General features: G+C 43.5%; 1 protein-coding gene across 16 annotated transcripts in view; it reads left to right on the top strand.

Annotated features, from left to right (window-relative positions):
- The window catches only part of EPC2 (enhancer of polycomb 2), a 137,864-nt gene extending 135,090 nt beyond the window's left edge, over positions 1-2,774 (top strand). For all 16 annotated transcript variants that reach the window (XM_089329181.1, XM_051848701.3, XM_089329180.1 and 13 more), the window contains 2 exons: positions 310-643; positions 1,509-2,774. In XM_089329181.1, coding sequence (XP_089185307.1) covers positions 310-643; positions 1,509-1,581 — 407 coding nt within the window. In that variant the 3' untranslated portion in view covers positions 1,582-2,774. The remainder of the gene's footprint in view (positions 1-309; positions 644-1,508) is intronic.
- The last annotated feature ends 11,801 nt before the right edge of the window (positions 2,775-14,575 follow it).

Raw genomic sequence — 14,575 nt, 5'->3', positions numbered from 1 at the left:
GTCTATGCATATGTAAATTCTTAAGGAAATTCAGCTGTCATTTTCATCTGTTGTATTATAAGGTCCTCCAAAGTGTAGGCATGGAGGCAGCAAAACCTCTTTGGTAAGCAAACAGAAAGAGGATGGTTTGGGGGTTGTCACAGGTGAATGCATTATACTTAATGGTCACAAACTCTTTGGAGAAACCTGTTTGTAGAAAGTTAACTTGGTATTTAATTATAATATAAATGTTGACAATAACATATATGTAACTCCTAATTTTCCAAAGTTGTATAACTGCCCATTACACTAATTTTTTTTCTCTTTCAGGAACGTCTAAAACATTGTATTCCACCAATATGGCTTTATCATCTAGCCCAGGGATTTCAGCTGTACAACTTGTAAGGACAGTTGGTCACACCACAACAAACCACTTAATCCCAGCGTTGTGCACAAGCAGTCCTCAAACACTTCCCATGAACAATTCCTGCCTGACAAATGCAGTGCACCTCAATAATGTCAGTGTTGTTTCTCCAGTCAATGTGCATATCAATACACGGACTTCAGCACCCTCGCCAACAGCCTTAAAACTCGCCACAGTGGCTGCCAGTATGGACAGAGTGCCAAAGGTTACTCCTAGCAGCGCCATCAGCAGCATAACAAGGTGTGTGTTCATGTGTGTGTGAGTGTGAGAGGTATCATTTTCTCAGGTTGTATGCTGACTTTCCTGTAGGAGGAAGACCTTTTTTACTGCTCAAGTAATAGAGTCTGTTGACAGACTTGCTTTGCAGCAGATGTTAAGGATATTCTTAAATGCCAGCTAGAATCCTTAAAAAAAAAATGGCAAATACATCAGAGTATGTTTTAGAAGCTCCAGTTACTCTTCTGTTATTTTTTTTTTTTTTTGGCAGTTTATGCAGTCTGGAAAACTAGATTTGGTATTATTCCATGCTAGAGTTTAGATTTTAAATCAAAATTTATGTGTTCTTCAGCATTACATACAAACAGAAAGAAAATTATTCTAGTAACATATTAAAATTGAGAATATCCCAGAATTAGCTAAATCTATAACAATGAACTTTATAAAGTGTTTTTATATTTCTTTCTGTAACTATTGAAAGGTGAACAGTGAATCACGAACAAGACTAAACTCCACTGAAAATTAATTTAAGTAATATTGTGATCCTAATGATTATTCTCTTTGAGTATTATATGCTCCATCTATTGTAAAACTCTTGGCTTGTCCTATGTGCTAATAGTTAATAAATAATTTATTATTGGATTCACCTGAGATACTATGTTAAATTATAACCTTCCCTGAGTAAATAGTGATAATCAAGTAAGTAATTAGGAATTAGTGGATTTTCTAAGCTGAGGAAAGACTCCTCATTCCTTTCTAGAAAAATGAGAAATGTTCTTCAGAAGTCATGTTTATTTATAGTTACATAAAAATGTTTCTGTAAATATTAAGTGGTAACATCACATTGTAGAGACTATTAATGTTTATTTCACTCTTTGCCTTGTTATAGAGAGAACCATGAACCAGAAAGATTGGGTTTAAATGGAATAGCAGAGACAACAGTAGCTATGGAAGTGACATAACCTAAAACATGTGGCTTTGACCTGTGCTGATGGTGTGCAGTCATTCATATTCCAGCTGAATGCAAAAGGCGACACTCTGTAGGTCACAGAGTGTACCAATGGACCTAAATGGACTACATTATATCGGATGTTAAATCGATATATAATGTATATTTTGTAAAATTGGGAAAATCACTACCTTGTAAAATAGTTTATTTGTATCATCAATATTATTTCTGTTACTTGAATAGTAGATATTCATCATCATGCTTTTGCACTTGAATTTGCAACTGAATGGATTTTAAAAAATAATTCTTTAATGGGATCATGAGCATGAAATGGGATCCTGCATCACTTGTTTTAACTATTTATTTTGCCATGTTTACATTTTGTATCTTGTAAAAATAAATCCAACTTTGTGTCTAAAAAGTTAAAGATTCATAGCTAGGAAATGAAATTCTTGTAATTTTTTTCTAAAGGAACTGTAAAGTTTTCACTTGGTTCATTTTGTTTCACAATTTGACTAGATGGACTTTTTGGTAAATACTTTAGTGGCATTTCACTGTCAAATATGAAGTTCAAGGCAAAATAGTATTTTCTATTACTGTGCAGGGGAAAGGGATGGATCGATACATGCAAATTTAATGTAGTAACTCACTTTTCCATATATTTTGAATGTATATTTCTATTTATAATACCAGTTTATAAAAAATAATTACACAGAAAAATGGACTAGGAAAAATTATGCATCTAGCACATTTAAACTGTGCGGATATGAAAATTTTTCAAGGATTACATTTTATCTGAAGACTACATATTTTAACTGGCTTTAAAACTGTAACACATCACATAAAAGATATTTTACCAGGTATGTATTGCATTATATCATTGCAATAATTATTGGAAGTCTAGCTATCGAGCCATCCCAGGTGTTGGGAGGGGGGGAGGGTTGTGGCAAGATTGTCTTTTCAATTTTGGAGAGTTTTCCTGTGGCTACAAGGCAAGTAACGGGTTGGAAAAAGTCTGACTGTAAGCGTTGGACACCTTCATAGTGTAGTGTTTTAGTGACTTTTTTTATACGGTTCTTGTAAATTAGATACGTGTAGTGGTGTTTCAGAATGTTTGTTTATGCACTAGTTCAGACAACTTTCCCTGTTACTTGTTCTTGATAAGTGAAAACTGCAGGGAAATAAAAAATACATATCAAACATGGACATGCTGCATATGTGTTTATTTCACAATGTGCACACAGTGAAAGTGAAGATTCAAGGGAGGTGATAGCACTTAACAGCACTTTGCATTTTCATAGTGCTTTCCAAGCATTAAAGAAAAGAAGTATAAGCTCAGCTGTGGGCATTATTGGGTTTCAGATAATCCAATATAAACTACCTTTGATATGAAAAGTTCTTAAAATATTTTACAGAATGTAAGTACTTTGCAGTATAGCAGTCATTGAAATCTCATAAATGAGCCTCATTTTATAAATAAAAGTTTAGAATTTATTGCTGGGGGGGTTGTGAAGCAAGTACTGGGAAATGTACATATTTTTAATGAGATGAAAACCATTTCAAACTTACATAATTTTATACATCATCTTTTTTATACCTGCAGTCCTGAGAGTTGTAAATTGATATGTCAGTTGAATTAATGGGCCAAGATTTCTGCTCCGAGTGATTTTTTTTATTCAGGTCCTATATGTGTAATGCAATTTATGGTCAAAAGCATAGGAAAAAAATAAATTTAATTTCTTCATGGGTTGTGACTTGATAGGTCCATGCTCGTTTCTGCCATACTACCTCTGGAGTTCCTCATTGCTGATTCTATAAAGGAAGTGATTTGATTTGATGTTTGATGACTGTGTTCATTCTGCTTATAGTTGGATGTGTGTCCTTGCTGTTAAGAACTTACTACTTTAGTGCCAATTTCAGAGAAAGCTTCCCCATTTTACTGAAGTAAAGCATGACATGAATTTGCCTTATGTGATATATATGTTATAAATGAGTAAAACAAAAGAACTACCCCTGTGTACAGTTTCTGGAGATGTTGGCAAATCCAGAACTTATCAAAAACTGATGACCAATTTCTTTGTTCCATTTGAAGTAAAAATAGAAAAAGAAGCCTTCCTTATTTTGGTGGTTGTAACTGTTTCATGGATGGCATTTCATTTACTTGCATATACATTCTTTCAATGCTTTTCAAAAACTTAAGTGACAGATACTTGTTTTCACATCATTAAATGGAAAAAGAGCTTACGTTTACACTGGCTGTACACTGGTCAGTACCACCATGTCTTGGTTTTCTGAAGAAATGAGTATTGGTACTTGGAGTCCAGTAAGCATTTAGAAGCTTTGGAAAAGGAGTTTCTTTGGAGGGGGGTGAGGGTGGAAAGTTTTTTAAAAATTAATAAATATACAACTCATGGCTAACGCACCCTTTACTTTAGAATATATAAAAACTGGCATATATAAGCTGCATGTTTCTGCCTTCCTAAAGAGCATCCCACTTCTGCTCCCAGTATTTCAAGGTAGTTATTAGTGTGGAACTCATAAGAACATTTGAGATATGTTGTATATTTTTCTTGTACAGAAGACAAAGGGAAACAAAAATATTTGGAGTGTGTGTTTTTTGTTTTAAGATTTATTTATTTGAAAGTCAGAGTTACACAGAGAGAGGAGAGGCAGAGAGAGAGAGAGAGATAGAGGTCTTCCATCCGATGGATGGTTCACTCCCCAATTGGCTGTTACGGCCAGAGCTGTGCCAATCCAGAGCCAGGAGCCACGTGGGTACAGGGGCCCAAGGACCTGGGTCATTCTCCACTGCTTTCCCAGGCTGTAGCAGAGGGCTAGATCAGAAGTGGAACAGCCAGGCCTCGAACTGGCACCCGCATGGTACGCCGGCACTTCAGGCCAGGGCGTTAACTCACTGTGCCACAGCACCGGCCCCTGGAGTGTGTATGTTTTAAAAATACACATACATACACATTCTGATTTTTTTTTAAAGGAATATAGTATTTACCACTGTGCCTAGTGTTTTTTTGTTTGTTTTCTTGTTTTTCTTTTTTTTGTTTTGTTTTGTTTTCTTGTTTTTCTTAACTACTCCCAAGGTTGTTTTGAGGGGTGGGCAGGCAGAAAGTAATAAGGAAGACTGACAGTTGGAAGCTTCCCTCATGTACAGTACCCCCGGTATTTGAGTATCATGCCATACTGGGCTGTAATATACCTTTGACTACAATGACCTTTGTCCGTTCATTGACTTGAAAAACTACTAAAGCTTAACAAGTAAGGGTATCTCAGGTAATTCTGATTATTATATCCTGTAAAAAAGAGAGGTTTTTCATCACTGACAGCAGCAGAATAATAGCATCATGGAACATATGGGATTCTCTTAGTGACTTTTTTTTTTTTTAGTTCAAACAATTCTGAAGTATTAGTCTTTATTTTTTATTAAGTTTTAAATTTATTTGTTTTCCTTTATTTGAGCTCTCCCATTCTCTGGTTCATTCCCCAGATGCCCATAACTGTGGAGACTGTGCCAGGAACCCAGAGTTCAGTCCATGCACCAAAGTATTTGAGCCATCAACTGCTGCCTCTTAGGGTGTGACATTAGCAGGAAGCTGAATTAGAAGTGGAATCAGGACTCTGATCCCAGGCACTTGATAATGGGATGCTGGCATCCCAAGCAGCGTCTTTTTTTTTTTTTTGCCAGGCAGAGTTAGACAGTGAGAGAGAGTTAATAGACAAAGACAGAAAGGCCTTCCTTCCGTTGGTTCACTCCCCTAATGACTGCCACTGCCGGCGCTGTGCTGATCCGAAGCCAGGAGCCGGGTGCTTCCTCCCAGTCTCCCATGCGGGTGCAGAGACCCAAGCACTTGGGCCATCCTCCACTGCCCTCCTGGGCCACAGCAGAGAACTAGACTGGAAGAGGAGCAACCAGGACTAGTACCTGGCGCCCCAACCGGGACTAGAACTCAGGATGCAGGCCACAGGCGGAGGATTAGCCCAATTGAGCTATGGAGTCGGCCAAGCAGCGTCTTAACCACTGTGTTAAATGCCTACTTCTCATTACTATTATTTTTGCCATTTTCCAGGTCCGAGAAAGTTAAGATGAAGAAACCAGGATAGTCACCACTCTTGTAACTACTGCCTCCCATCTTTAATATGAAAGAAGCCCTCTTCACATAGGTGCTTTGCTTCTCAGTCTACTTCTTGGCATCTCTAGCAGAGTTTTAAATCTCATTTAGAAGACCACCATGCTGAGTGCCTTCCATCCAAGCAAACCAAACCAGTTAATCCTCCTCTCTGTGTCAGGCCTAGCCAGTAAGTACTACAGCTCTCAGTCAGTATAAGGCAGTGGAAGCTGAGTCTGGGCCAGGATTTAGTGAACCTTAATTTCCCCATCTGGAAGTTCCTGAAACTCCATCAAAGGAGCTACTCTGAGAAATGTGGTGGAGTGATACATAGGGCCCCAGTGGCACTTGTTGAACAAGGAAATAAATGAACTAGGATTCAAGGCTGAGCATATAGGTATTCTAGATGTCTTTTTTTTTTTTTAAGTCATTAATGTCCTTAAGGCTGACTATGGGCATTTGTATTGTTTCTTGTAATGTAGCTTCATGGTACAGCAGTAATTATTTTAACCAGTGATTGCAAGTTTCAAAAGGAAGGATACAAGAATCATATTAATTTTTAGAGGATGGGACAGTAGGGAACATGAGAGAAAATACAATGTGGTAGAGTAGCAAGAGAATTTGTTGAGCTGCGTTTAAATCCCTTCACTACCACTTGATTGGCTGCTGATTTTATCATCTCTGTGTATCTGAACTTGTGTCCACATACACAATAAATGGGTGGCATGAGATAACCTTTAACTCTGCTAGCTCCAATGACATAGAAATCTAATCTGCACCCCTGTCTCCCAAGTGGCTCTTTTTTTCCCCCAGAAAGTCACCTTCCTTACCATTGTCAACTTCCATCGACTTACTACCCCATTCAAAAGGATCAGTAACAGCAAATCCTATGCACCTTTCTACACTCCTTTTTCTTTTCCTGCTGTTTGAAGAGGGACTGCTTATTTCAGTTTTTTTTTTTTTTCTTTTTTCCTGCAGCACTGCAAAGCTTGAAATTTTGATATCAGGAAGAAGACAATAACACTAAGCCACAAGTTTCTCAGTAGTAATGTGTTTGGTACCGAATTTTTAAGCTTAGACTCCTCCAAAATGAGTCTTGAGTCATTTGTGTACTTAAAGATGTCTTTTTTTATTCTCATGAAACTCTTTTGTAATGTCATTGCATATTTGAACAAAACCCCCACTACACTGGCTGACTCATTAGAGTAACACGGCAGAGCAAGATGATAACATCTTTCTGAACATTGATCCTCCCTCAGAGAACACCTGTTATCCACAGGCAAGCCTAGATTCAACCTTTACTTTCCCTCCAAGCACACACACACACACACACACACACACACACACACAGTATCCAAATAGCACATTCTAGAGCAATGATGTTGCCATTTAGCAATGTTGGAAACATTTAATCAGTAGTGTACAGAAGGACACTGTTCCTCTGCTCAGTCCCAGGGCCACTGTGGGTCAAGGGCACACACTTAATACCTGCCTCATATGCTCCTTCCTACTGCTAGAAGTAGCTTTTGTCATGACCGCATGAGCTCAGGTTAGCGACAATGCAGGATTTCAGCTTTCAGCAAAGGATATTTATGTCAGTTACCTACTGCTGAGTAAAACGGCAAAATTTAGGTAACAACACATGTATTATATGGGTTAGGAATCTAGTGCAAGGCTGAAATCAAGGTGATGCCTGGAATCCTTGCTCACCTGGTGGCTCAAGTGGGTGGCATCCACTTTGAAGCTCCTTAGTTGGGACAAAATTCTTTTTCTTACAGCTATAGATCTCAGTAATTGCTTTGAAGCCAGTAAGGGAGAGTTTGTTACTTTGAGGCTCTTACTTCAAGGAAGACCTCGGTCCTTGATGCATAATTGTTGAATTCAGTCAACTGATTACAGAGTGAATCTGCAAAGTCTCGCTGTTGCCATAGTCTGTTGGTTAGATGCAGATCATCAGCCTTGCCCACACTCAAGAGCAGGATTATGCAAGGCATAGATACTAGGCAATGGGAGTCACAGGAAGCCCATAGGATGTCTGCCGCAGCATCCGTGTAATTGGATTACCTCCGTGCCACTGCCACTCTCCCCAGTGTTGCAGCTCAGGATGTTGGATTAACTCTGCTTCAGTAGGACTCCCATGTTTTTAATAAACAATTTAGAGAACTGTCTAGTGCAAACATTTTGCTACTTTGGATGTCTAGGCAGGCCTAGAGGGGAGACTGGTGGCAGCAGCCCCAAAGCCTTTGTGGCTGTTGGGATGGATGAAATCTGCTGGAGAAGGAGGAGACTGAGGAAAAGAAGAGTGGCATCTCTATGGGCGGGGGAAGACAGGAGCAAGGGGGCGGGGCTGTTCACGTGGGGTTTCATTTCCCTCAGAAGAGCCATTCCAGGGAGGGACAGATACGTAATAAGCTTGGTGGTGAGAGCTTGCCAGTGACCAGGTGAAAAGCAGAATATCAAGGACACGAAAGAAAGCCCGAGGACACATCCTTCCCAGTCCCAGCAAAATCACCAGAGAGCGCTGTTCAAAATACGCGTGTGTCGGTCTCTCGCAGGCTGTTGGAATCGGGATCTCCAAAAGTGAAGCTGCTAGTATTTGGAGTTTGCTTCAGTTCTTTTGTTTACTGCTGTCATTGCTCCGACACTCACTCACCAGGCGGTGATTACCACAGAGGGTGGAAATGACTGGCCTACACTTTATGTTCTGTCACTGTGACTGTGAACAAATGGCTAGACTGAGAAGTTCAGAATTTACTTTCCCACCTGTCAAGTAAGGGAGAGGAAATTATTTCCCCAGTGTCATTCGCTCCAAGGAAATAACAGAGAATGCCACTCACTGAAAAGGTTCCAGGACCACTAGAACCCACCACAGTTAGGAAGAACTTGCAGCAAATGCTGCTCTCTGCCATTTCAAAGGTCTGAGATTGGATGCTTTAAAAACAGGGATTCTGCCGGCGCCATAGCTCACTAGGCTAATCCTCCGCCTGTGGCGCCAGTACCCCAGGTTCTAGGCCCAGTCGGGGCGCCGGATTCTGTCCCGGTTGCTCCTCTTCCAGTCCAGCTCTCTGCTATGGCCCGGGAAGGCAGTGGAGGATGGCCCAAGTGCTTGGGCCCTGCACCCACATGGGAGACCAGGAGGAGCCACCTGGCTCCTGGCTTCGGATCAGCGCAGCACCGGCCATAGCGGCCATTTGGGGGGTGAACCAACAGAAGGAAGACCTTTCTCTGTGTTTCTCTGTCTCTCTCACTGTCTAACTCTGCCTGTCCAAAAAAAAAAAAAAAAAGAGGGGATTCTATTTTGGCAGTTCATTATGGAATAAAAGTGTGGTTATTTAGATTCTCTAAGTATACCTCACAAGTGTCCAACTCAAGCAGTCTCAGTTCCCAGATTACCCCTAGAAGGTAATCATCCTAGGAGTCATCCTCCTGGCTGTGTGATAGCCACTTTTCAAGTGCCCATTCATTGCCAGAGCTGGAGGTTTCCAGCTCTCTAGACCGCAGCTGTCAGTGCACGCTTCCAGTCACAGTTTATTACTGTAGTACTTGACTGCAAGAACAAAGTACCTGTCTCTAGGAGAATTTTGCTTGCCTAACATTTACCCCACATGATACACTTCTCACAGTTTTCCCTAGGTCCTCTGGGCCTCTATACCATCTGGATCCTGGTGACTTAAGCCCAGAACTTGGCTTTGATAGCCATTCTCCTGGATGTGCTGCTCTGTTGAGCACAAGCCACAGTGTAGCATGTGCAAAATGGAATTTTTTTCCTGCATTTTCCCTAACATGTGACTGCCTCCTGACCATCCCACACCGCTCACTCTAGCCTCATCTTTCTCACCTCGGGATCTTGATTCCTCCTTTCCTTACCAAACCAATATCTCACCTCCATTATAATCCATCCACGACCTTTTTTTTTTTTTTTTTTTTTTTTTTTTTAATTTAAGAGACAAGAGTGGTCCCATCAACAATTTCACTCCCCAAGTCCCTACAGTAGTCAGGGCCAGACCAGACCAAAACCAGGGGCCAGGAATCTAACCCAAGTCTCCCATGTGGGTGACTCTAACACTGTATGAGCCATCATGACTGCCCTGCAGAGTCTGCATTAGCAGGAAGCTGGAATCAGGAGCCAGAGTTAGGTGTTCAGCTCAGGTACTCTAACGTGGGATGAGGTCTCAACCAGTGTCTCAACCACTAAGCCAAACGCCCACCCCGATCAACCAGTCTCTTGACAGGCACTCCAAACATACTGAATCCCTCCATTTTTCTCCTTGTTAAGGCTGTCACCACCTTGTCCTTGTCAGCATCTTGTCGCCACCGTGTCCTTGCACTGCGGCGGTGTCATGACACCTCTCCCTACTCCGTTCTTGTCCGTTTCCAATCAGTTCGCATGGTAGCAAATGTGATCCTTTAACGGAGTTACTGGTTTGCTTTTAGAAAAGCTTCTGTTGCTTTCTGTTGCACTTAAAACCCAAAACCATACCATGGCTGTAAGATCTTCCATGGTCTTGCCCTGTCTTCCTCTCCTCTCTGCATTCTTTTATTACTTCTCCCCACCTGACTCACCACAATTGAGTTAGGTGCGGAGTCCTTGACTTTAGCAAACCACTCTGATTTGAATAGTATATAATTCCTGTACTCATGTCCCAAAGTCTTAAAGTGATGGTACCAGGGCCGGCGCTGTGGCATAGCAGGTAAAGCCGCCGCCTGCAGTGCAACATCCCATATGGGCACCTGTTCAAGTCCTGGCTGCTCCACTTCCGATCCAGCCCTCTGCTGTGGCCTGGGAAGCTGTAGAAGATGGCCCAAGTCCTTGCGCTCCTGCACCCACGTGGGAGACCTGGAAGAAGCTCCTGACTCCTGGCTTCAGATCAGTGCAGCTCCAGCCGTTGTGGCCAATTGTGAAGTGAACCAGCAGATGGAAGACCTCTCACTCTCTCTCCTTCTCTCTCTGTGTAACTCTGACTTCCAAGTGAAATAAATAAATCTTTTATTAAAAAAAAAAAAAAAGTGATGGTCCAGAGAGGGGAGAGGCTTGATCACAGGATGGGTAAGGGAAAGGCTCAGACTGGATCCTGTCTCCTAACTGCCAGGCCCTTGCTGCAAACCCACAGGAAAAAAAAAAAAAAATAGAAAAAGAATATGGCCCAAGTGTGTGGACCTTTGCCACCCACTTGGAAGACCTGGAGTTCCTGGTGCCTGGCTTCAGCCTGGCTCGGACCTGGCTGTTGCAGCCATTTGGGGAGTGAACAAGCAATTGGAAAATTCTCTCTCTCTCTCTCTCACCCCCTCTGTCATTCTGCCTTTCAAATAATAAATAAATAAATAATGAATGTTTAAAAGTGATGTTGAAACTGCTTGCCCTCTAGCTTTAGAAACTCATTCTCCTGTGAGGCGTCCTCGTGCAGTGGCCATCCTCTCAGAGGGCTCTCAGCCATCGTCCGGCAGATGCGTGTGGGCGGGCAGTGGCAGAAAATAGACTTTAAGATTCCCAAAAACTATTTTTCCACCTATCTTTATTTGGAATTAGCAGTTGTACTCCAGCATAAAAACATCGGAGCAGTTGGATGGCTGCTGGTGTTGTCAAGGGATCCGTGAGCTGAGACCCTTGCCCAGCAGAGGTTGCCGTGGCTAGTCGGCGGTCCTTCCTGCGTCATGCTTTCAGCATGAGTTTGGTCCCACATCACAGTGGCCGGGTAGTTAATGGATTATCAAAGCTTTCCAATTAAGCCATTTGGAAGGGGGGATGCTTTGGTCACATCAAAAGCCACATCATTTGTTTGCCCAAAAATGCAAATAACATTGAATCTAGATCTGCTGTGTGGATGGCGGGAACCCAATCTCATGAGCCATATCCAGTGTTTCCCGAGGGTTGCCAGCAGCCAGGAATTCCATGCTCACCTCACACATGGGTGGCAGGGACTCGAGTACTTGAGCCACCTTCTGCTGCTTTCCCAGGTGCATTAGCAAGAAGCTGGGTTGGAATCAGAGCAGCCGGGACTGGACCCAGCACCCTGATAGGTGATACTGGCATTTCAAGCTGAGGCTTAACCCACGGAACCACAACGCTGGTTCCTGGAATTATTTTACTTTCCTTTATGGATTGCTCTTTGTACAATTCATTTTTGCATGTTGATCTTGTATCTTGTAACATTGCTGAATTTATTAGGTCTAATCGTTATTTTTGTGGATTCTTTGGAACTTTTTATATGTAGAACTATCACTTGTAAAAAGACAAAGTTTTACTTTTTCCTTTCTAATTGAAAGAACTTTTACTTCTTTTTCTTACCTGTTTGCTCTGGCTATAACTTCCAGTACAATGTTGAGTAGCAGAGGTGAAAACTAGAATTCCATGGCCAGAAGCAGGGTCAAGCTCCTGATCCTAGGGAAAGATTTCAGTCTTTCACCATTGAGTAATCCTGCCAGCACGGTCCTGCGTTCCCTGGATTCCCAGGCTGTCTGCTGCCTGCTAACAGTGAGCTCAGCACTGTACTTGCCCCACAAATGCTGTGTGACTAGATGAGAGTTTTTCATGTTACTATGTTTGCTGTCTGCAGCACGTCAGGATGGTAAAGTCATGCCCCCAACCAAATGTGGCACCAGTGTGGTTAATAAATCCACATATTATTATTATTATTATTGACTGTGTTGAACTCATGGTGAGCCAGGCACATTGTTTTTTGTTTGCTGCCTTTTTTTTTTTTTTTAAGATTTATTTATTTGAAAGGCAGAGTGTCAGAGAGGAAGAGACAGGCAGAGGGAGAGATCTTCCACCCATTGGTTCATTCTCAGATGCTCACATTAGCTGGGGTTGAGCCAGGCTGAGACTAGGTGCGGGAAGCTCCATCTGGGTCTTCCACAGAGGCGGCATGATCCAAGGAGGGAAGACATCTACTGCCTCCCAGGTGCGTTAGCAGGAAGATGGATGAGAAGGAAGCAGAGCCAGTGGGACTTGAACTGGCACCCACACGGGAAGTGGCTATTCCCAGTGGTGACTTGACTGCCTGCACCGCGATGCCCACTCTCCAGACTGTTTTGCCTCTTGACCTTCAGGTATGCAAATCCCCCAGCTAGAAACAGAGGCCTCTGCCCTCAGTCACCTCTTGACTGCTAACATTCTGTGCTTTTCAAGGAGGCTACCTTACATTTGCTTCCCTTTCTCAATACTTGTCCTGCAGTTCATTACAGAATGACCTTGCTGCCACAGGTACCTGCACACCAGGCATGAAATGCAACTTGCTGGACCGAATGAACAAGATGGTCTCCAGCAACAGGACAGAGAAATCGTTGCTCTTTTCAAGATAGTCCCTCTTCTGGGCTCTGCAGAGGGTTCTCTTTCCCATCCTGAATCCCTCTACTGCAGACCTGACCCAGGCTCACAGATCCTGTTTGCCCATGGGCCAGTGCGCCTCACACCCCGCGCGCAGCACCTGGGTGCCGATGCAGCGCCTGGACTCCTCTCCCTCTGCTGCTCTCTGCCAAGTCACTCTTCCTGCCTCGGTGCCCCGCCCCAGCCCAGCCCAGCCCAGCCTCAGGGTTTCCATTAGTGAGCCTGGTGACAGCTTTGCATCTGTCCTTGGCACAGGAGCCTTGGCCCCTTATGCCTTCCCGCTCCCCCTGTGCCTCAATTAGCTGAGAAGCTTTCCTGCACTGACATGGGGCCAGCGTTCCTGGATCCCGTGCCAAGAACCCTCTTGTCCTAATTTATAACCACCAGGCCCAAAATGTCTAACCTTGAGGAAGGCTGTGAGTCACACACACTTCGCAGGGCTGGCAGGCACGCAGGAACACACAGCGCAGAGGCTGAGTGGTGGGAGCGGACACTCGGCACAGCAACAGTGAGCCGTGAGAAAGCCTCCGTCCGCTCCCTCCTCCTGTCTGGGCTTTGTCTCCACCGCGAGCAGCCAGTGCCAGGCAGGGAAGGCATGCTGCGGGTCGTGGGCAGCCTTGGAAGAGCTTCATGGACAGCAGCAGCTCCAACGTGTTGCAGATTTGCTTCTGGCCCCGTGGCTGTTGCCGGGTTGCAGGAACTCAGGTTCATTTTTCTCTCAAGAAACTGGGGCATGATTTTGTTTTTCAGCCTTGCCAGCATCTCCTGACTACCCCAGCACTCTCTTCAACGTCCTGATGAGTGTGTGCCAAACCCTCAGTAGAAAAAAAGTCCACCAATGAGGAAGGCTTGGACAATGCTTTGCTTCGTTAACAACCAAATCTTGGAGCAGATCTTCAAGAGTTCCTTAGTGAAAAACATACACTTAAGCTATCACTTATTTCATTTGAAAGAAAGAGAGACAAAGAGAAAGACAGAGATTTCCCACCTGCTGGGTCACTCTTCAGGTGCCTGCAACAGCTGGGTTTGGGCCATGCCAAAACCAGGAGACACAAACTCAGTCCAGGTCTCCCACGTGGGTGGTAGAGACCTAACTCCTTGAGCCACCACCTGCTGTCTCCCACAATGCACATTAGCAGGAAACTAGAGTCAGGAGCAGAGCCAGGACTCAAACTCAGGATCTCTTCTTACCCTCTAGGCCAAATGCCCACCCCATCATATCTCTTCTTTGCTCTGAAGATGAAAACATACTGTTGGTTGGTTTAAGCTCCTGTTTCCGGGGCAGGGCCACCAGGTTGTAGACAGCAGCGTGTAGCAGGCTAAGATCTACCTGCCCTGGGCTGAGCAGGGGAGGCCACCATGTCCATGGGCTGTAAGACTGCTCCTGAGAAACCTCCTCACTGTGGCATTCCCAGGTAGCCCTTCCAGAAGTGTGTGCCTCCAACACTGAAGGCGGGAGTCTACTGCTGTGGCTGCTCTGTTACTGTGCCAGAAAAAAAAAAAAAAAAAAACAAAAGGAAACTGGCCTGCAAGACTTCCTCCCCCTGCTTCTAGGTGGGGTT

Source organism: Oryctolagus cuniculus, chromosome 3 (genome assembly GCF_051225735.1).
Source record: "Oryctolagus cuniculus isolate XC-2025 breed Fujian yellow rabbit chromosome 3, ASM5122573v1, whole genome shotgun sequence".
Classification (NCBI taxonomy): Eukaryota; Metazoa; Chordata; class Mammalia; order Lagomorpha; family Leporidae; genus Oryctolagus; species Oryctolagus cuniculus.
Note: the sequence above shows the minus strand (reverse complement) of the source record. Positions and strands in the feature narration are given on the sequence as shown.